The 22,890-nt window shown below is 49.0% G+C and overlaps 1 protein-coding gene across 1 annotated transcript in view; it reads right to left on the reverse strand.

The window, feature by feature from the left end:
* Window positions 1-22,890, reverse strand: part of PKD2L1 (polycystin 2 like 1, transient receptor potential cation channel) — a 34,030-nt gene that overhangs the window by 6,159 nt on the left and 4,981 nt on the right. Inside the window, exons 3-12 of the mRNA XM_043519139.1 lie at window positions 17,461-17,574; window positions 14,015-14,142; window positions 12,653-12,906; window positions 10,692-10,916; window positions 8,644-8,872; window positions 8,103-8,273; window positions 6,645-6,826; window positions 3,782-3,902; window positions 2,642-2,740; window positions 1,449-1,570 (exon numbers count right to left, since the gene is read on the reverse strand). Of these exons, the coding sequence (XP_043375074.1) occupies window positions 1,449-1,570; window positions 2,642-2,740; window positions 3,782-3,902; window positions 6,645-6,826; window positions 8,103-8,273; window positions 8,644-8,872; window positions 10,692-10,916; window positions 12,653-12,906; window positions 14,015-14,142; window positions 17,461-17,574 (1,645 nt within the window). The remainder of the gene's footprint in view (window positions 1-1,448; window positions 1,571-2,641; window positions 2,741-3,781; window positions 3,903-6,644; window positions 6,827-8,102; window positions 8,274-8,643; window positions 8,873-10,691; window positions 10,917-12,652; window positions 12,907-14,014; window positions 14,143-17,460; window positions 17,575-22,890) is intronic.

The raw sequence follows: 22,890 nt of genomic DNA on the forward strand, positions 1-22,890 counted from the left end.
TAGAAGAACCACAGCTGGGTGACATTTTACGGCAGGAACTTTTTTATATTTGGCAAAAAGCCACAGATTTGACAACACCCAAAACATTTCGAGAATTCGTGTCTGTTTTGCCAAATTGTGGTGGGGAAAAAAGTCTGAAAAAGTTGCAGTGTTTTGTTTTGACATTTTCCAGATGAAACTTCTTGACTTTTTGGGGGGGTCAAAATGACTGTTGTGAAGTTTTTCAGTTGTATAGGTTCTTTAAAAAAATGTAAAAATGTGAAATCCAAGCCAAATTTGCTTCAACCTTCTGATTTGCTCAAAAATTTGAAGTTTTGGGTCAACCCAAAACAATCCCCTGCTCCACTTTTTCGGAACCACCTGTGAGCCGAAAAATCCATTATTTGCACAACTCAAATGAGAGCCACAACCCAAAGTCAGCTAAACAGAATGAGAATGACAGGAAAATCCCATATATTATACAGCTTTAAATGGAGGGGGAAAGGAAGGGTTTGCTGGTGAGAATTTAACGTTGGACTTTTCCAGTGCCCAAAAGTGTATAACTGCTTCACGGGTAGTAGGCTGAAGATCTTAGAATCTAAATTCATCAATTAACCTAGACTGAAGGGAGATAGTGAGGTAATAGCTAATGGGGGTAGCAGAGTGAGCTCCAGATAGGTGGGACAGATCAAGGCAATGCACTGTTCTTCCACTTAGGGTGGAGAGTCAGGGAAAGCTGAGGCTGGAGAAGCAAGGTGAGTGGGTGGGGGAAGAGGTGGCTAGAAGGTTGGGCAGATCAGGTTGAGATGGTTCACATGGAGGACACTGAAAACCAACATGGCAAGCTGGAATTTGCTGCCACGCTGGCTGAGGAGCAAGGGGAAGTGGTAGTGGATATGGGCTCATGTGAAAGCTGTTATGTACTTTCCTGTACATAAAAGATGCAATAGGTAGCTCTCTGCCTAGATTTACTACACATTAAGGAAAACGACAAAGAAAGAACCAATGTAAAGAGCCCCTGCGAAAGAGACGGTGCCACCCTTTATAACGTTCTGCATCTGAACTGACACACAATGAGGCAGCTGCCCTCCACCACCTCACCCCACTCCCCAGAGGCATACTCCTCTGCATGGAAAGGCACAGGACACAGACACAACCCAATCATCTCTCAGCTACAGAGCTGGCCCATGCACCACAGCACAGCCCTGCTCGCTTCTGGAGGTATCACTCTGCATTGCCTAGCATTTAGGGCTAGATCCGTGGCCAGTCTGAATCGGTGCAGCTCCAGTGACAGCAATGGAGCCATGCTGATTTACACTGGACAGGGATCTGGCCCTTAAATGACTAGGGTTGAGAAAGACCTCAGGTCTGAGCATTGCAGCAGAAATGTAATGAACGTTGGGGGCAGCTCACAAAGAGCGAAGCAGAGTCATTCTGGGAAATTGGGGCCCTTGAACTGACTAACTTACTCTTTCAAACTGTTCTTAAAATCCTCAAACTCTAGCTCCTTTGTCCCATTCTGGAGAGCCTTCTGAACGTCCGAAATCCGCTCTTTCTTCAACTTCAGCTTCATCAGTGTCTTGTGATAGCCCTGGGGTCAGAGATGCACATGGAGGTTTAATGGAGATGCAGGGCAGACAGAAGCAAAGCAGGGATAGCCATGAAACACTGCACAGGTGCCAGATGATACAGGTAACACTGGGATATGTTAGTCTTGCGTGTACGCAAGACTTTTTTCACTGACTGAGCCACCTTCCTTCCCAAGCCGGGAGCATCACTGCTTAACACAGAGCTCCAGCCAGGGCAGACTCCCAGCACCTCGTACAGCCTCAGCTGAGGAGGCTTCCATCTGATTCAGCTGGGAGAGCTGCGGCTGCTGATGCGCAGTCATCCAAGGTCAGAGTCTTGCTGTGATCACCACAGGGTGCCCGCCCAGTGCAGACACTGCATAGGCAGAAAGGGGCATCACTTCATTGATTCCAATGGGATGGGGGGGAGGGAGTTCTGCCCAGGTGGAATCTGAATAAGACCTCAGGATTTGCCCCCAGGGGAGAGTCCTTCTCACATCAGCTGTCTGGAGTCTGCCCCCTCCCCTGGATCTAATCAGAGGGCATCACCTCAAGGCTATCTGGAAGCACTTTGACTGCAGTTGGGCACTGGAGGGAAGGTGGTTTTGGAGCGCACATGCCTGCCTTTGTCTGAGGAATAAGTTTCCCTTGGCCCCTTCCTACAGTCCCTGTTTTCACTGCCAAACTTCTCTTTCACTTGGGTGGAAGAAAACCATCTTTCCTTTGGAACGAAACAAATGTGCTGTGAATTTCGGGGTGTGGCCATGAGCATGCTACAGAGGAAAGAGATCAGCACTGGTGGCAGCTATTGCTTGGGAATTTGGGAGTCTGGAGAGAGAGAGAGGCTCAAGCCACAAAATGCAGACCCAGCTCTCAAAGACCCCAAAAGTTCAGGGATGTTGGGAGTTTGGCCAATAGGGCCAGTCGTGTTTGGCTCCAGATGTGGAACTCCTCCTGCCCCCTAGGATGGATCTGGAGGCTTGGCAGAGGCCCCTCTCTAGTACATTTCATGTGAATTTGGAACCTGTGGCTTCGCATTCGCTCTCTGGTGTGTTAGGACAAAGCGAGCTGGGAGTGATGGGGCTCTATACAACCTGCTTCAGGATGTCTGAGAGCTGCAGCTCGTTCTTCTGGTTTGAAAGCTCCTCCTTGACTTCTGAGTAGGTGTCGTTGATGATGGCCAGGAACATGTTCTAGAGAAAGGAGAAACTAGCTGAAGCAGACTGAGCCATCTGGCCTGCCCGCACCAGTTCTATTCTTCCCTTATGGCCCTGGGGTAGTGGCAACGTTTGGGGTGGGGAGGATGGAAGGAGCAGTTTGTAAGTGACTTTCCGTAGTCAGACAGCAACACTGCCGCTCAGCACGGTATCTGTCAACTGGGATCAGACAAATGGAGCTGTTCACACCCGGTAATGCTCCCACTGAAAACACAGGGCCTGGGGTGAGGGGACGGTGACCATAGACCAGCACAGTGCTCTCTAGGGAGGAAGGGGGGCTCATGCTTATGGCACTGGATTAGGACCCAGGACATCCAGATTCAATTCCAGGCTCTGCAGGATTCCCTGTGTGCCCTTGAGCCCAAATCCACAAAAACGTAGACACCCCAGCCCTGCGATGCACGAACCCCCAACTTAGCTGCCACCCGACCTTGCTGGTGCCTACGTTTCTGCCTCTGGGTGTGCACACCACTGCCGCAGGCAGGTGCCTGGGTGCCCTTCTTATGTCCAGGCCCCAGCGTGAGCCTCAGGCCAGGTGAAGATAAGTGCACTCTTGCCAATCTCACCTTTGGAGTCCAATCCGATAGGCATGCTCTGAGCATGCCTAATGCCACATAATGTCGGGGAGCTAAGGAGCTGGCAGCTCCCTTAGCACCTTCCGCTCAGTGGTTTGGGCATGTGAGAGACCCTGGTTCAATTCCCCCTCTACCTGCTGAGGAGAAGGGATCTCTCCCCCTGGCCTTCAATAGGGAGCCGAGGCACCCAGCCCAGGATTCATGGATTCCAGCGATTGCCATATCACCTTGGCAATACCCAAGTCCCTTTGTAGATCTGGGCCTGAATCTCCCTGGGCTCCAGTTCCCCATGTGCAAAATGGGCAGGTTAATAATGTGCTTGTCTGTCTCCTTCTGTGTCCAGCACCTAGCCCAACAGAGCCCTGATCTCAGTCTGGTCTGCACTGCTGCAACGCATGGAACAATAATCATCATTGCAGGCAGATTAGCCCCTTTTGCTTACCAGCAGCACAAAGAAAACGAAGAAGACATAGGTGACAAAGTAAATGGGCCCCAGCACCCTGTTGGCATTGTCAATGGCATTGTAGTCAAAGTCGCCAAGTATGATCCGAAATTGAGTGAAACTAGGAACGAAAAGAGCCCAAGGTCAGCACTACACCTGCAGTATATCGGCAACACAGCTTGACAAGTATTAGAGATCATACACTTCAAGATGACTCACTGGCCGTTTTCACAGGACTGAGCCCATGAAACATACTTATCTGCGTGCCTTCCATCACATTGGCTGTCCATGCATTTCCTGCCTTTAGATTTCTGCATCAGACGGGTCTACAGTGCTAGCGAGAGCTGAGCAAACTATTTGTTCTGCCAACATGTTAGTTGTTGAGTTTAGTCTCGTTTCACAGGAGGTGCCCACACTGTGTTGATCAGCATGGTGAATGGAGCGCTACGATTGGCCTGAGATTGTCAAAGCTGTATGATGGATTTACATACATATATTAATAGCTCTGATCTGCTGCTGAAAAGCGTGAGATCTCAAAGTGATTTACAAAGGAGGTTGGTATCATTACCCCTATTTTACAGATGGGGAAACTGAGGCACAAGCCAGGGACATGACCTGCCCAGTGTCACCCAGCAGGCCAGTAGCAGAGCCAGGAATAGAACCCTGGTCTCCCAAACCCCAGTCCAGTGCCTCTTCCACCAGCAACACTGCCTCTCACTGTTTTCCCATAGCTGGCCTTGAAAATTTCAACCATGGTGATCGTGTGTAGGTCTCATGCCTCTAGGAACAATATTATGAGATTAGAAGGGTGTAGGTGACAGCAGTTAAGGTGCAACTGAGCTGTAGACTGTGACTCAAAGATTTTGCAACAGGCATATGATTAGCAATGCTGTGGATGATGTGTGAGCTAAAAGACAATCCAGATCAGTCTCCTACAGCTGGGCTTATTGAAGCAACCGACAAGAGGCCAAGTGATGCCCCATCTAACATGCAGGTGAAATTTCACTAGCCACAGCCAGGCAGCCCTGGGTCCCTGACAGTTACAGACAAGGTTTTCCCCTCCCTTGAGGTCTGTGGAATAAAACTCTGCTATGCGTCCCTGAAGGGGGAGTCCATAGCAGTGTTTGGCTAGCATAGCATGGCTCTGTGTAAAAACCCGTCTACAATTTCAACCACAGAGGGAAGCTTTTCACTAGACATTAGTGTTAGAACAGGACCTTGAAGAGTCAAGTGAAGTAACACGATTCACCTACAATTCCATCCTGTCTAGCATCGTGTCATCTGCTCTGGGGTAAGCCCGACTGGAACCGGAGCTAACCATGAGCCGCTGCTACGATGTTAGATACATCTCCATCTACGCTGACTGCAAACATCATGTGAATTAACATGACTGAGGTCATGTTCCAATTCAACCTCACATGCTAGCCAAGCCCACCCTGGAGCCAGCAGAGGCTCAGTGCAAGTCTGGTTGGGGGATTTTCTCCTGTGGACATTTGGCTACTTGGAACTGAGGCCCTCAAACGCATTTTGCACAGGCTGAGCAGCTGTCCAGTGAGATGGACACAGCTGGCAGAGGCCGCTGGCTGGACTGGATTTGGAGTGGAGCCCTAGAGGTGAAAGCTGTGACTTTTGCTTTAAACTAGAAGCCACAGAATTGGAGTCTTCGAGCCACAGCAAGAAGGGACGTAGAAAAAGTGGATGCAAAGGAATCCATTCGGAGGGGTTAGTTTTTCCTAATATAAGTGAAATATTCTACTTCTTCCCTCATTTCCTGAGTAATTTTAATGGGAGGAAGCCCCTGGATTTCCAGCTCTAGCATGAATCAGTAATTTCTCCTCCCCATTTTATTTAGGGGGTGTGAGGAAGAGGGGATTTGCTCTGTGATCATTGTATCTCTTTCTCTCCCCGCCCCACAAACAAGTTCCCAAGCCAAGTTCCCTGCCTAATCCCTGTGGTGATTGTCCACACACTGAGCTTCAGGCTGCTGTCACTTGCACCCTCCCGGCCTCATGACTGCAGTATGGCTGCCTGGGTGTAACTGAGCTGAATTTGCCCTTGTGCATGTCATGTGCAGCACAGATCATCCTGCTGGGGGGACAATAAAGGGATCCCTCATTTGAACTAGTGCAGTTAGATCATTCATTAACGGTTTCATCCATAGCCCTTTGAAGTCAATGGGAGTCTTTCCACAGACATTGGATCAGGCCCTGAGTTTTTCCCTAAGCGACATAGCTAAGAGGCAAGTAAGGACCCACCTGCTACAAAACCCACACAGCCAGGAGGCTCAGTGCACACCACCTGAGCTGGGGCTGAGTTGCTCAGTATGGATCTAGAGGGAAATTTACCCACTGTGCTTGGGTGTGCTGGGGCCAGCAGGGCTAGGGAGAGCCAGAGCTGGTTGGAAAATGGAATTTCCATTCCATGGGGGAGTCTAACATCTCTAAATCTGTTTTCGTTCTGCCCTGAAAAGTTGAAATCATGAAATTTCCCAAAGACTGAAAATTGCAAACAACTTCAGTTCAGGGCCACCAAAATGCTTCCTTTCAAGAAGGTAAAAAAAAAAGTTTCATGTCCATTAAATGGAATGCAGTTGATAATTCTGTTGATGACCAATGAGAAGGAATAGGAGCCAGCTCACTCTCCAAGAGCTGCGTGGGCTCTGCAGGAACTGACATGCAGTGACAACTGAGATGTCTCACTAAAACGAGCAGCTGTGACTCTGAACCCACACAGGGACGAGTCTGCTGAGAAGATACTGCCCATTTGTGTCTTCACAGAGAAGAACTGCACTTGATGCCAGAGAATGAAAGGGTGGCGGGAAACGGTGAGCAGGGAAGGAAAAAGGAGAGAGAAACACACTTACATGCATTTAATAAAGGTGCTAAAGTTTTCCACTTGTGTCCCAAAGAGAAGGTAGCCCAGCTGGGCATAGGCAAAGAACACAATGAAGAACATGATGGCAAAACCCAGGATGTCCTTGGCACAGCGAGCCAGCGTGGAGGAAAGCTGGGTCATTGTTTTGTTAAAGCTAATGTACTTGAATATCTAGGGGGGAAAAAGACAGGGGTAAGGTAAGATGTGGACATCTCTCATATACATGCACACACCAAGTTAATAGTATCACGGCAAGAAACAATGCAGCAGGGCAGAAGAGAAGGTAGAGAGGAAGGATGGTCCAATGGTTAGGGTGTCCAGGAGGGAGACTGGGTACAATTCCTGCCGCAGACTTCCTGTGTGAGTCTTAGGCAAGACACTTAGTTTCCCCATGCCTCGGTTTCCCCATCTGTGCAATGGTGATAGTAGCCCTGCCCTACCTTCCTGGGGTGTTGTGAGGATAAATGCATTACAGACTGAGGCGACAAGGGCCAGATAAGCATAAAATGCAGAGTACAACCTGTTGGCTTTGTACCAAAGGCATGTCGCTGCCTGAGTCTGAAATGGTCATTTAGCAAGATCAGCACTGACCGATGGTCATTACCAGCCGCTGGCTGTTGGTGGACTGATGTGAAAGGAACTGGTTGTCTCAGCCCAGCTCCTAGTGTGTCCATGCCAGGAAAATCACCACAAAAATCGGCTCCAATTATCATCCGTGACAATGTTAGCAGAGGTGCCAAGATCAAGTGGGTCTGGAAACTGGCCTTCCCTTTTGTCCTAGAGGGGATCCTAGCAGGGCAGGGTCGGGCTATTTGCGGAAAATTCCCATGCTGCACGTCTTGTCTGCTGTGCGGATAAGACGACCTGTCTCTCCAGGGCTATGGATGCAGAGCTTTCCAGGAGAAAGACTGAAGGCTGGGCTCTGATTTCTCCATCCAGCCCCCACCTGTGGGAATTGGCTTTTCTAATGGGCAGATTTTGAGTGGGGAATTTTTTGGGGAGGCGGGGAGGGTCTTAACGTGTAATTTTTTACAAAAAATAAAATTGAAGGACATTTCAAAAGGAAAAGTCATTTCGAATCGAAAAGCAAAACCTTTTGTTGCAAAACATTGGAATTAAACATTTCCATGTTGGGGGATTTTTTTCTGTAGTTGGGATAAAATTACATGGTGCTCAACACCGCAATGTCCCCTTTTCTATGCCACAGCTCCCAGCTCACCCCATCTCTCCGGTGCACAGACCCATGGTGTGCTGGGCTTCCATGCAGAGAATGGGACCCGAGGCAGAGATATTCCTCTCCTTTAGCCTACCCCATTACCACCTGCATTTGCTCCTCTCTGTCCACACCAGGGGAGGGGAGATTAGAGCTCCTGAACTGTGGCCTGATAGATTCTTTCCCCACGTGCTGTTCAGGTGGCAGAATCTCTCACAGGAGCCCATGCGGTACCTTGATCCAGGCGAAGAACAGGTTGACTGCGTTCATGTTGTTGTACTGGGTCTGCCAGAAAGCCAGGAACTCAAAGTCTGCATAGATGTCAGGGTGCCTCAGCAGCTCTCCCATCAGCCTGTTCACCTCAATGGTGCGAAAGATGTGGAACACAATGGCAATGATGGACAGCTGACAAGAGGAAACGGCCTGCATTACCGCTAGGCCTCCAGGTTCACTGGGGACTGGGGCTAAAAATGTCAGAGAACTCCTTGATATCAGTCCATGGGGCTATTCCACTGAGGCACGGGCAATACAGGGAGGTGGTAGGAACACACTGGCTTAGCCCCTCATCCAGCCATGCACGTGCTCAACGGGCTGCAAAGGCATCTAACTGCTATTGAAAGTCACAACCTTAGTGCATGCGATTGTCTCCTTCTAATGGTTCAGTCTGAGATTAGAGCAGAGGTCTGGGCCAGTTCTTGTTTTGTCTGGGCTAGTTCCCCTGCTCTTAACTTTCCTTTTGCTTTTCCATTTTTGCCCCACCTCCACCCCTGCTCACCAGTATGACCACCACATCCAGGATGTTCCAGACACTGGTGAAGTACTGGAGCCTGTGGATGCGCAGCTCCAGAATCTCCTCCACCACGTAGTAGAAGATGAAGACACAGAAGATGATCTCGCAGGCCACAATGAAGAAGTCCCAGGTGCTAACGTATCGGATGAGCTTCACCGTGCGGATTTGCCAGGAGGGGATTGCACCACCGGTGGCTGGAAATTCAACTACTAACCTGGAAGGGGAGAAGGAAACCAGAATGACCATGAGACTGTTGTATGTTCTTGAGATGCACTGGGCTCATCCCCTCCTTCTGATGCACCTGCCAACCCATGGGTGTGGGAGAGTCAGGCACACATATGTGGCTTTTTCACTCATCTCCGCTGCCTCACTGCTCATGGAGAAGGGAACCAGGGATCAGTGAAATGCTGGTGGTTATGGTGGTAAGATAAAGGCTCCTTATTAACCACATGGCAGCTACCAATAATACTGACACTCAGATCCTCAAACGTATTTAGGGGCCTGGTCCCATGATTTCAATGGGTGCTTGGTCCCTAAACATCTATGAAGACCTGGGCCTGAGTCCCTAGCCTGTGTGGGGCCAGACTTTCAAAGTGGCTCCACATGCAGCAGCTCCCACTGCTCCCAGGCACTGCCTCTCATGAGGGATACATACAGTACCTAGCACAGTGTGGCCCCAATCTGATAAAATGAGGCACTGCTGGCCCGTTGAAGGGAGTGGGATCTGGGCAGGTGAAGGATCTCCTGGGGAGACTGGATGAGAATGTAATAGGAGTTTATTTGGATTGTGTCCAATTTTCATCTGTATAATGGACTGTTTACTTATTGCTGGCCAGCGTGCACTTCCCTAGCAGTGCTTTGCTACCAGCTAAATGATACTTCCCCAAGGCAATAGTTACAGTAGGAACTCATAATTCTGTCTGCCCTGGACACAGCCACCAGGAAGAGATTGAGCTCGGTTCATCGTACACCCAGTCATCTACTGCAGGTCTTTATAGTGCTTGAATCATGGCAGTAGCTGGCACCAAAGGCAAAGGGGCTCAGGAAGGAGAGGAATTATTTCAGCTCAGCACCAATGTGGACACAAGAACAAATGGGTATAAACTGGCCACCAGGAAGTTTAGACTTGAAATTAGATGAAGGTTTCTAACCATCGGAGGAGTGAAGTTTTGGAATAGCCTTCCAAGGGAAGCAGTGGGGGCAAAAGATCTATTTGGCTTTAAGATTCTATTGGATAAGTTTATGGAGGAGATGGTATGATGGGATAATGTGATTTTGGTAATTAATTGATCTTTAAATATTCAGGGTAAATAGGCCTAATCCCCTGAGATTTGATATTAGATGGATGGGATCTGAGTTACCCAGGAAAGAATTTTCTGTAGTATCTGGCTGGTGAATCTTGCCCATATGCTCAGGGTTTAGCTGATAGCCATATTTGGGGTCTGGAAGGAATTTTCCTCCAGGGCAGATTGGAGAGGCCCTGGAGGTTTTTCTCCTTCCTCTGTAGCATGGGGCACGGGTCACTTGAGGGAGGATTCTCTGCTCCTTGAAGTCTTTAAACCACGATTTGAGGACTTCAATAGCTCAGACATAGGTGAGGCTTTTCGTAGGAGTGGGTGGGTGAGATTCTGTGGCCTGCATTGTGCAGGAGGTCGGACTAGATGATCAGAATGGTCCCTTCTGACCTTGGTATCTATGAATCTATGTCACCCCCCCCCAAAGTCAGAACTCATGCCTCCTCTGTCCCTTCTGATTAGAGAGGACTGGGAGCCAGGAGTCCTGGGTTCTCTCCCCAACCCGGCCTTTAGCTCATTATATGACCTTGGGCAAGTCATTTAATGTCTCTGCTGCAGGCTTGGAGGACAATAAGGGCCTACCGCCAGTGGAACACAGGGGCTGAATTCATTAATGTGGTAAAGTGCTTGGAGAGCCTTCGATTAAAGGCACCTAGGCAGGGCAGGGTGTGGTTGTCATATTTTCAGTGCTACGCAGTGGGATTGAGGATGAAAGGATCTCCACAGCTCTCCACCTACCTCAGCACACAGAACAGGTTGATGTTTGCATTATACACTGAGAAGTCAATGAAGACCACTCGGGTGCCCCGGTCCAGCCACAGCTTCTCCTTCAGGACTTGCAGGGCTTCCGCACTCTCCTCCCGGGTCAGCTTGAGGTCTATGTAATATCCTCCCCCACTATAGCTGGTTAGTCGACCCCAGTGGGATGAGCCGCCCAGTTCTTCCTCAGAATGGTACCTCCACCTACACAGGGAAATCCACAAGCGACCCTTGAGAGGCAACGTGATCCAATGGCTAGTGCACAGAGTTAGGACTCAGGGGACCAGCTGTCTCACTGGGTGGCCTGGGGCAAACCACTTCTCCTCCTGTCCTTTGCCACACTGGAGTATTTAGACTGCAAGCTCTTCAGGGCTGGGGCTATCTCGCGTTGTGTTGCTATCTGGCACCTAGCACAAGAGGGACCCCCAATCACAGACACTGCTACAAGGCATTGGCCATCACAGGGCTAGCCACGCCTCTGACCTCTGCTGGCCTTTAACTGTCACCTTTCTCAGGGTGGAATCATGTGATTCTCCCACTCTCAGACTGGGCCCTGGCTGCAGCTCCCTGTGATTACCCTCAATTAGGCAGCAGGCCTGATTTATCTTCAGCGCCTGCCATTCTGTTCCCTCCAGCAGCAATGATAGTGGTGCTGCCCAATGACCAGACAGCCTTCTTTAAAACAAAGTATGATTTAGGTAGAACTACAGCATTATAGAGAGAATAGACCTGAAAACAATAAACAGACAATGCGTGTGTCTAGCGTACCAGGGATCTATTAGTCTTCCACATGGGGACCTTGGCAGATCTAAGCTTCCAGCAGAGCCACCCAAGACTGTTCAGGTGTGCATGACAGTCTCGTCCTGTAACTTACAAACCAGTTCTCCCTGACTCCTCCCCTTCATGGAGAGTTTTCTTTAAAAAAAAAAAAAGGGTCAAGTCCTTTTGATCACTCTGCTTCCCAAAGACCAAGTTACTTTTTAACTGTGTCTGGCTCACTGACCTGCTAATCCCAGCACTGGCAGAACAAGCCTTGCAACTTGCTGGAGACAGGATATAGAATCCCCAAAACTAATAGTTTCCCCCTCTGTCTTGTAATTACCCTGTAAGTGTTTGCTCAGAGGTTGCTTACCTGGGTCCATTGTGTGGCTTCCCTGCTTGTTTCTCCCACGGTCTTAAGATAGAACAATGCATTCAGACAGGCAAGTCTCATAACCCAGTATACAGCAAGTTCACCTTACTGACCTAGTCACGTACAGTATTGATCAAAATGATCACATCTCAATATTCTAGGACAATAACACGGCAACTCCACAACCAGTATCCTTATACGAACCAAGGGTGAGGAAATTAGTCTAATAGCAGGTGAACTTCAAAATGTTTTGCAGGTTTGGTTCAGTTCAGATAAGCATCCAGAAGTCCCATTTTTTAACTGAATGATCCTAACATCTGGGGTTGGGCTGAGAACAGGCTATCAAGACCTATGGGACGTGGTTCTTTCTCATGGGTCACAGATATTATAGGGGAAGTAGTGGGTTTTGTGACCTCACTGCATCTGGTCCAAAAATATTCTCTCCCAGGACTGTGTCTTCATCAACTAAAACTACAAAAACAAGAGTCTCAATCTAAGTTTTCTCCTGAGCATGGCAGTTCCTAGGATTTTTCCCAGCAGGAACCTCTTCTGCTCCAGCCTCAGAGAGACACTGAAATTTTCTTAATATCCTTGGTCTGGAGCCAATAGGACCCACCTGGTCTGGCTGCCAGCAGGAGTCAGAGGGAAAGAACTCTGCAGGCCTACACGGGATTCTCACCCCCAACATCCTGTTGCCCATAGGACTAGCCTTTCACATGGTATTTTAGCAAAAGTTGGCCAAAGTGCCAGCAAAAGTCAATCAAAGATTTTCCAGTGCAAAGGAGTTTGGTCGGAGGGGCGCACTTACGCAGTTCCATTGATGAGCCCGAAGGGGATTCTTTCCTCCTTGTCCTCAGAGTACACATCATAGCAGCCTGAAATGTCCTCTTTAAAGTTGTCATGCACCACACACGAGTTGTTCTTTACCTTCAGCTGGCGCAGACGTGGGACACCAAGCAACAGATTCTCATAGTAGATGTAGGACTGGGTGCTGTGAGCTAGTGACTCATTGTTGTACCATTTGGTCCAGTACAAACTATCCAGCAATGGGCCTTGGGCATACTGCAAAAGAAAAGGAATCAGACATCTGGCTCAAGGCAACCACCCAATGGGATGCCCCTGGGCAGGAGTCCTCACCTGGGGGTCACAACCAGGTGTAAGCTTCTCATGATGCCCTTGCCCTCCCCGTATTGCTAAATAGTGGGGTGGTATCAGCTGTATCGTGGTTAGATGGAAGGGGGATGCCTTTGGAAAAGGGGAGAATAGGATGGGAAATGGTGAACCAATGCCCGGGTGCAGTGGGGGAAAGGCAGATCCTTAGCTCATAGTAGGCTTTTAAATGGCAGAGACAGACAAAGGCAACTCGTTACAAGCTATTTCTAGCTGTCTGATCAGCACAAGAGGTTGTGGTGTCTCACCAGCATTCACACTGCTTGTGCCATTTCATTTCTCAGCTTGTTCTTTAGCAGAAATCCGATGGATCCTATGCACCTATTCCATCGTTATTCATTATTCTGATGAAAGCTGCAGGGACTTGCAATCAAATTCCCTCAGCTGTCTACCTAGGCTGAGAGCCAGGGCCTGATTTTCAAGCTGGTTAGGCATGTGGTTATCACACATAAATCAGAACCTGCTTCTTGTTAAAGCACTGGGGAAAGACGCAGAAGCTCTAGGTCCAATTCCCAGCTCTGCTATAGACTTCCTGTGGGACCTTGGACAAGTCACTTAGCTTCTCTGCATCTCAGTTCCCCATCTGTAAAATGGGGATAATAGCACTTCCTTTCTCCCATCTTTTGTCTGTCTTCTCTATTTTGGTTGCAAGTTCTTTGGGGCAGGGACTGTTTCACCATGTGTCTGTACAGTGCCTAGTGCAATGGTGCTCTGATCTCAGGGCCTCTAGGCAACACAGTAATGGAAATAATTCCTGTACTCAAATAGCTAGAAATGGCTGGTGAATTTTATGTGTGCAAATGACAGTGAAATTTCTACTGTTCACACAGGAAGTGAACTAAAATTGACAGTCACAGAAGTCAATCAACAGGCAAAAGCAAATGGAGCAACCACACACTGCCCAGAGGGACATGGGCCAGCACAGGAATGGATTACATGGCATCAATGTGGGAAAATTTCCCTTTCCCAGAACCTGGGGATCGTACTTGGTTGTACTCACCCCCCAGAACTCAGCCATGCTACCGATGGACTGGAAGGAGACCCCGCTGTCTGAAGGGGTATGCAGGAAGAGGCTGGACATCACTTTGGTGTAGTAATAGGCATTTGTACTGGTCATTCCATAAGTCACTAGGAGAAAACAGGAGAGAGGAGAATGGTTCCCTTGCACATAAATATTAGAGACTAACATTAATATCAGCTCTACCTTAGTAGAGGTGAGTTTGGGAGGAAAGAGGAGAGAATGCAAAAGGAAGAGAAAAATTTGATGCTCAGGGATTCTCCAAAGTCCTCAGCAAATATATTTCTTAATTCAGAGAGGCCTCTCTCACTGGGGATGAAATCTATTTCAGAGCAGCAGTGGCTTGACTTGCTGGGCTTCTCCAGAGCAGCAGATTGTATGCAAGCACCCCAGATGGACAGTTTTAAAAGGGCCTCCTTTTTACTATACAGAAGCACCTAAACTTTTAAAGGGTGACAATGCTTGAAAATAGCAGCAGCCAAACTATCTGCTGTGTGGGCAGGGCTGGGACTTTACAGCTCACCCCGAATAAGGGGCAGCCTGTTGCAAAGCAGCCCAGGAAAGGAAATGGGACACAGTCACCATTCCTTTCTAGCTCTCCTGGCCTTGCTCCAGGGACCTGCTCCACCTTCTGACCCAGGAAGTCAAAGGGACTCCTTACCTCCTTAGGGTTACATATGTACCAAGTGGCATAGACATTTAGCACCCGCTGCAGAGGCTCATGGTCTCTGCTTTTTGAGGAACCAGGGTTTAATCCCTGGTGATGACTAAGTAGATGGTGGTTATACGTTGATGGAGAAACCTTGCTGATTACAGGTCTGTTTCTTTCTGCTTACTCATCCACTGTCTTACACAGACATTTTGCTGTGCGTAGCCATCGTTCAAGTCCTAGCAGTCATAAGTGCATAGATTCCAAGGCTGTTCGATCATCTAGTCTGACCTACTGCATATCCCAGGTCAGAGAATTTCACCCTGTTTCCCCTGTATTGAGCCCAAGAACTTATGCTTGGCTAGAGAGGCATCCAGCCTGGATTTGAAGACTTCAAGGAACTTCCCTTGGTGGGAAGCTTTAGATTAGTTTTCATTCAACAAGGATCCAGACCTTTGAATGGGATCTAACACAAACAACACACGCACACTTCTCTCCCAGGCAAGGAATCAAACACTGCAAATCCTAAAACCTGTCCCCCAATGAAAGGGCTTCCTAAAAAAGCCACCAATGTTCAACAACTGACTTCTGCATGACTCAGAATAGGTGCATGTCTCAGTCACACTGGAAGACTGATTGGGATGCCCCTGCGCTTGAGCGATAACCACCCCGTTTGGTACCTTTGTGTATCTATCTGTTCTGTCATGGGGTGCATGAAATATAATCCACTGCACCATGCAATGCCACAGGTGCTCCTTTGAGATAACAATGAACATTCCCAAAGCAAACAGCAATTGTTCTGCCCACACAAAGTACATTAGTATTTGGTACAGAGCTGCATTAAATCCACCCGGAGGACAATGTGAGCTGCCATTCCCGTTATCATCCTAACCACCCTTCCCGCATGGCCCATTGAGATTTAAAGGGGAAACATCAGCTCCCTGTGTGTGTTTGAACAATGTGATTCAGATTCCAGGAAGCTTCGAGACCTGGCTGTTTCCATTTGTCCTTTGCCCTTACAGAGCTTCCTGGCGCAAATCTGAGGAGGGGCTCTTGTGCAAATCCCCAGTGGCTTGTTAGAGGTTAATGGCCAGAGCTTGCACTGAGGTCTGGGAAGCATGGCTTTAAAGCAACAGATGTCAAGTCACCTAGTGCAGAGGCCTTGTGCAGTCTCAGATGCCGAGTGCCCCCTTCACTCAGGGTATGTCTTCTTGGGCAAGTGGCACCTGGGTGTGAGCAGTCACACTTCAAAGCCATACCCGAGACTCTGTGTCCTCATGGGGGTTGTGCTTCCCTGGATGTGTCATCGGCACACTCCATAGCTTCTTGTGCTGCAGTTATCTGAGCTGCTCTGATTCTTTCCCAGTGAGTTGTGGGAGAATGTGTTGGTCCTTCTGGCTAGATGGAGGAAATCGCAGGAAGGCGCTGAAGGAAGGACTAATCAGCATTGCAATGGTTTAGCCTGTGTCTGCACTGCAAAGTGGGCGGGCTAGCAGCCCCCATGAAAGCCTCACTCGGGTTTTAGCCAATAGCCCTGGCTGGGAAGATAGCTCAGGCTGCAAGGAGGGCCGCCCAGAGGTGGGGGCAAGTGGAACAATTTGCCCCAGGTCCTGGGCCCCGCAGGGGCCCCCACAAGAGTTTTCGGCTGCACTTCGGTGGCGGGTCCTTCAGTGCCGCCGACACACCTGGAGTGAAGGACCCGCCACCGAAGACCCCAGCCCCCCTGAATCCTCTGGGCGGCCCTGACTGCAAGCACCACCAAAGTTGGGTGCGAGGGTTTTGTGTGTGGATGGGAGTTAGGGGAGACACCTGGGTAAGAGCCTGGGCAACTCTGAAGTGAAGAAATACCCTTCTGCTCATCTTGTGTAGGACTCCCCTGTGATATGTGCTTCTCTCAGGAGCCAGCTGGGGGTTTGCCTCTCTGACAATCCCAGAAAGAAGCATCAGTGAATGCACTGGAGTTGTTAGAGTGGGGCAGTGGCCACCAGGATTCCTGGGTTCTCTGTCCTCAATTTGCGGTCTGAACTCAGACACGGTGCTTAGGCCACCATTTTCAGAGGTCCTGTGCAACCGCTGGTCCTGCAGAAGCCACCTGGAGATGTGGGTTTCAGTCTTCTGAAACTCAGACCCCTTAACTACTTACTAACTATGACTTGGTCTGGTGGTACTTAACACCCATGCAGGCAACTTGGTGAGGGTTAGGTAATTGTCTGCAGAGGCCGTTGGGAACGCTGGATGGATGGTGCCATGGGAGCTTAGAGAATCACCACTAGAGCTAGTCAAAAATGCCCTCTCCTCTCCCCCAGGTAAATTTTTTCTTGATTTCCCCCCAAAATTTCCTATGAATTTTTGTGTCAGTGAAAAACTGAATTGCGAAACCCCCAAACTGTGAGGATTTTTTTCAAAAATTGAACAGTTTTTTGAAAGCCAAAAATGTTTCTCTCTCCTCCTCCAACCAAAAAAAAACCTGTAAAAGGTCAACGCACAAGAAAATTTGTATGTTGACCATTTTGATGAAAAAATTCCAAGCTGTTCTAAAGATTACCAAGATCTGGCATTGACCAGCTGTGAAATAAATTAGTGTATTTTTCTCTCTACCATTATATGATGTTGATATTTACTGATTTAGTTAAGAATGTGCCCTCCAGAGCTCTAAGTGCACATACAAGATATTAAACATCCCATAAATTAGAGCCAAGATGTCCAAAACATAAACCCTCCTAAACAGAGTTACACCCACAGACAGACCCACCCTTGAGCCATCTGGACAGCTACTCACGTAGACAGATATCCACCAGGAAGATGACATAAACCAGCAGCTCTCGCAGCGTGGTCTTTACATACAGCTCTCGGTCTTCAGCAGTATTCTCAGTCAGAGTTGTCCCCCAGAGGCCTGTTAAGCATAAAGCAGCACCAGGTGAATTTAGGGTGAGATTGTCAGAGGAGTTAGCTGCTCAATGCCCATAGAAAGGTCCTTGGAAACTGTTGGCATCACATCACCACTGACTAAAGTGATGCACCACAGGCAGGGCGGTGAAAGTGTCACTTATCCCAGTACAGCCTGGGTCTTTGTGCTCATCTAGTAGCTGGTCCACATAAGAGGATAAGAATCTACTAACGTGCTAGCTGAAGGGGGTTGTTCCTTTAGCTCACGTGGTGGAGACTCATGCTTTTCATGCTGAAGGGGCCTCATTGAGGCCCTACTGTTGACAGCCCAAGTGGGGCCATCTGACAAGCTTGTCCATCCCATGCTGACAGCATGCCTCAGCCCTGATCCAGTGGGACATGTCTAGTCAGTCACCCTCTCTTCCCTGCTGGTAATCATGTCCCCATCTGCACCATCAGTCTGCACAACACCACTCCGCCCATTCAACTGAGCTCCTCAGTGCCTCTCCCTGTCTCCATCAGGCCCCGTCAGTCCCTCCCTCCTGCCTCTTCTCTGTCCCCTGCCCTCCCCATCAGGACTTCGCAAAGGCCGCAGGAGAATATTCTCCCTGTGTGATGGCCAGCACACAGGTAGGGGGGTTGGCAGGAGGCAGACCAAGCCCCGTCAGTCTGAGTGGTGGCAGCTCAGTGGTACGCTGGCCCTGCCAGGTCTGTATATGTGGAAGAGCAAGTGCCTGGCAGGGTGGGAAGAGGGCACCTGATAGGCAGCCTCACATGTCCATGTGATGACACTGGCCATCCAGGCAGGACTTCTCTAGCTGAACTGCATCCAGGGACAGCACGGGCCTTCTTGCGTCTCTCCGACGACACCCAAAATCTCTGGGCCTGGGCAATGCACAAACCCTGAGGAGCCCCTGGAGGAGATGATCCTGAATCAAACACCTTGACCCCAAATCCTGGGGCTGCAGGAAATCAAGGCCCTGCTCCTCCACAGATGTCAATTGATGTGGCTCGATTGACTTCAATGCCATTTACACCTTGGAGGGGCTGGCCCCAAGGAGCTAAGTCTGTGTCTTGAGCCCCTGTGCACTTGACAAGGTGGAAGCAGCTCACTGAGCATTGCCTAATGCTTGATCAGGACGAATAGAGCTTTTTCCTCCAAGGACCCTGACAGCGCTCAGCTAATGAACTGCCTGAGTCCATTAAAGCACTTGCTCATTCTCTCTCTAATGGGTCCTTTGTGTGATCACTCAAACATGTCTAAACTTCCACTTGAAAGCTGAGCGGCTTAATCCAAATCAGCAATCACAATGGTTCTCGCTCCTTTCATATGGTCCCAGCCCTTGTACACACCTGGGGCAGAGAGATGGGCACAGCTCCACCTGATCAAAGCCTGAATACCCTGAGTGCTCTCTGACAGAAAGCGGATTGGCATTCGGGCTGGAGTATGCCAACATGGTGCAGTGCCGTGCACTCGCTCCTTGCTGTTCATGGCCGCTGAGCAGAGTGGAGAGCATTCTGCTCTGCATCGTCACATGCTGGTCTCTGCCTTTCAGAGCAGCAGCCCAGACAGTTTGCTGTTTGCCTCACAGGGTCACATGCGCTTTGAGGCCAGCGGAATTACTGTGCTTGCGAGTGTCTTGAGGTGTCTCCAAGCCAGAGATGGGTTTCACATCAAAACCCTGCATGCGAACACCCCTGAGCTATGGGGGGCGGAGGAGGGAGTGGAAGCCAAATCTGCGTCCGGAGCAAAATTTCACAGCTTTACCAGGTCAAACAAAACCCTGGATGTGAGGAACAGCTCAGCCACAAGGAGGAAAAGTGGTTATGCGCTTAAGGCACTGGAGAGGGACTCAAGAGATTGGGGTTCAATTCCTGGCTATGCCCTAAACTCTCTGTGTGACCTTGGCCAAGTCACTCTGTGCCTCAGTTTCCCATCTCTGAAATAGAGACAATACTCCCTGTGTCTGTCTCGTCTATTTAGACTGCAAGCTCTTCAGAGCAGGGACTGGCTCTTTCTAATGATATGTCTGTGCTGCGAGCTGGGAGCATACGTCTCCTCAAGCTGGAATTTCCCTGTGCTAGCTCTGATGGAACTAGCGCCCCAAAAACAGGGTGTAGCTGCAGTGGCATGAGTGACAGGACAGGCTAGCTGCTCCAAGTACAATCTCATCGGAGACCACAGGCATGTACTTGGGGCAGCTAGCTACTGGGACCGCAGTGGCCACACTCTCTTTTCACTGTGCTAGCATGGGTATATCTCCTCGAGCTGGGATACCTTCTGTGTTTGTGCAGCACCTAGCACAGTGAGGCCACTAAGCCCTACTGTAACAATCAACAAACACCACAAGGCAGTAAAGGGCTGGATCTCCACCTCATCTCACCCCCAGGGGCCTTAAAGGCCTCATTTCACCCCCAGGCCTTTGCTTGCTGCCCTAATGTTCTGTGCACATGTGAAGAAGTGCAATAGGGTCAGTGGGGCATTTCAATCTGCTCTGGTAACCCACAACAGGTTCCTGTGCACAGGATGTGGGGTTTGCTCCATCCTAACTCAAGCTAAACATCCCCTCAAACCAGTGTGGGCTGGAATAAGGACTACAGGGTTGGTCTTTCCTCTGAGATAGCTCCTGAGTTGCCATGGAGGGCTCTGGATCACTTTCCAAGTGTCAGTCCATATATCTCCCTTAGCGGCTTCACAGGGAAGTGACTCAATGATTTTCAAGTGCTTTGAAATCTTTGGATGTCAGAGGCAAAAGGATTGCTACAGATAATGTTAATAACAGGAGCAAGTAGAGCTGCGAGGACATGAATACCTGTTTCCCGAAGGATTGAGATTTTGACATTTGTCTTTGTTGCAATTAGGAACAAACCCGCAAATTCCCAGGAAAAAAATTGTTTTGAATTGATCAAAATGTTCCGGTTTGATGTCACCTTTTAAAATGTGTAGGCTACAATGTACCCGCTACAAAAATTGAAGCAAAAGTTCTCTGCAAACTGAAAAATCAAAATGTTTCACTCTGAAAGCATCAAAACATGACATTTCAACACTGTCCAGACTCTTCCACCCTGCTCCCTTTTCCCCTCCCATGGGGAAATTTTGGCAAAACCTCTATGTTTCTGTGAAGTGTAATGACTTCAGCAGAAAGGGATGGTGTGACAGAAAATGGACCTGTCGCAGTATGAGTGTTCAGGAGAAGCCAGTGGGCTGCTTCATCCTTGGAGAGCAGGGAATGGAAGCACTTTGCACTGCTCTCAAGAGACCAGACCCTAGTCAATGACACATCTATCCTGAGGGGTCCGGTACGGAGTTGTGGCCATGGCTTCAAACACAGGCTGGGGCACAGGCCATGGGGCTTAAGAACAGGGTAGAAGAGAAAGGATCCCAAAAGTCTGCTATTCACCTCCCCCCAAAACCCATTCAGTCAATGGGCCAGATCCTCAGCTAATGTAAACTGGGACCTCTCCATTGACTTCACTGGAGCTACCTTGATTCAGACCAGCTGGGGATCTTCTCTCCCCTGCATCCCAGAGCAGGTTGTGCACTGCTCAGTAATTCTTCCGCTAAAGCTCCCCTTTCAGCAAGAACAATACATCTGCAAACACCACCACCAACCCAACACTGGGTTCTGGGTGCACAGGACATGGCAGCTGCAAGGAGAACCCATGCCAGGGCCCCTCAACGGGGAAAAGCTGAGCTAACTCCCAGGCAGGATGACGTACCTTCCGGTGCGTGTTTGGGTGGGGAAGGTCAATAACACTATGCCCGTTTGTCAGCTAAGAGATCCCCCAGGAGTCTGCGAAATCGTGGGACAGTGGGGAACAAGGGAGAAGAGACAGAGGAGTATTAAGGAAAGAGTGGCAGAGGTGGGGAGATAAAGAAGACAAGCTCCTCAGCAGGGGTCAATTGGCACTGAAGTCATTGCAACAACACTGATTTACACCAGCTGAGGATATGGCCCAGAAAAAGAAACGTCAAGTCAAAGATGAGCGTGATCCCCAGTGCAACCAAAGAGCTAGGATTTGGAGATTGGCTCAGCTCCTATCCCCAGGGGTCTACTTACCCAAGGCTCCTATTAGCCCAGTGTCCAAGCACCTCACAATCCTCCCCCTTCCTGGTGGGCAGGGCCACCCTCCCGACCTTGCAGATGGGGAACTAAGGCCTGGAGAGGCAATGTGGCTTGCCTGAGTCACCCAGGAAGTCTGTCAGAGAACCTGGAATTCAAACTGGATCTCAAAAATCCCAGGTTGGCCCCCAAACCACTGGCCCATCCTCCCTCTCTGGAACAAAGCCACGTAGCAGAACTCCTTCCCACACGATGTTTGCACTGATGGGAGCAGCTTCTTCAAGGATATGGCCTCTCCCCGAGTTTTAAAGCCATCCAAGCGAAGTCCCAACTTTAACCTATGGCTTAGAAAACACGCCTTTCCCCAGCTGCAGGAAAGTCACCCACCACCTGGCCTGTCCCACTGCCTAGCTCTCCTCTGGACACTTCTGCTGACTGGAAAGCTGCCGAGATGGCTGTGTCCAGGACTGAATTCTATCAGGACTTTGTTTTCCTGTGTATTGTATTTTCTAAATAGACAACCAACCTAATTCTCAATTACTGTGGGACAACTACCACTCATTGATATATTTTGCTTCCCACAACCAAATTCCTGTACAACTTTTCTTGAGTGATGTACCCGCGTAGTTGGATTCTAATATCTAAACTGCATTGTTAAATCTAGTCACCTAAATTTGGGTTATTGCTGATTATGTACTCTATGTATCATATGACTTTTAAAAACTAAATTTATATTTGTGGATAATCTGAGCACTATTCCCAGATGTACAGACACTCTTTTCCCAACCTATGTATTATATAATTTTTTAAACATTAGCTTTAATAAAAAAATTTAAATTGTTCTCCACATCATCAGCTTCCTCCCGGGGGACAGGATGGAAGGAGACTCAAGTCCAGGTGAGCCCTGCATTATAAGCAGTTTCTCCATGTATAAGGTGCACTGAGAATTAATTAATTAGTATCTGCAAGTGCCGTGAGGATGCAAAGGGCTAAGTGCAGGTCAAGTGTCATTACTAGACTATACATTAAGGGCTGAGCAAAGCCCATTGAAGTCAATGGGAGGTTTTCTTTTGATTTCCTCTGGCTTTGGATCAGATCCTGATGGCACTGCTCTGTACATGGGTAATCTTTGCCTACAGGGGGAAGTACTGGATTAGTCAGGGAGGGAAGGACATGATGGTACCATAGGGGTTTTCATTCTCATTTCTTTGACATCAGCATGACACAGAGATTGTATCTGGAAATGGATTTGTTTTGGA

Source organism: Dermochelys coriacea, chromosome 7 (genome assembly GCF_009764565.3).
Source record: "Dermochelys coriacea isolate rDerCor1 chromosome 7, rDerCor1.pri.v4, whole genome shotgun sequence".
Lineage (NCBI taxonomy): Eukaryota > Metazoa > Chordata > Testudines > Dermochelyidae > Dermochelys > Dermochelys coriacea.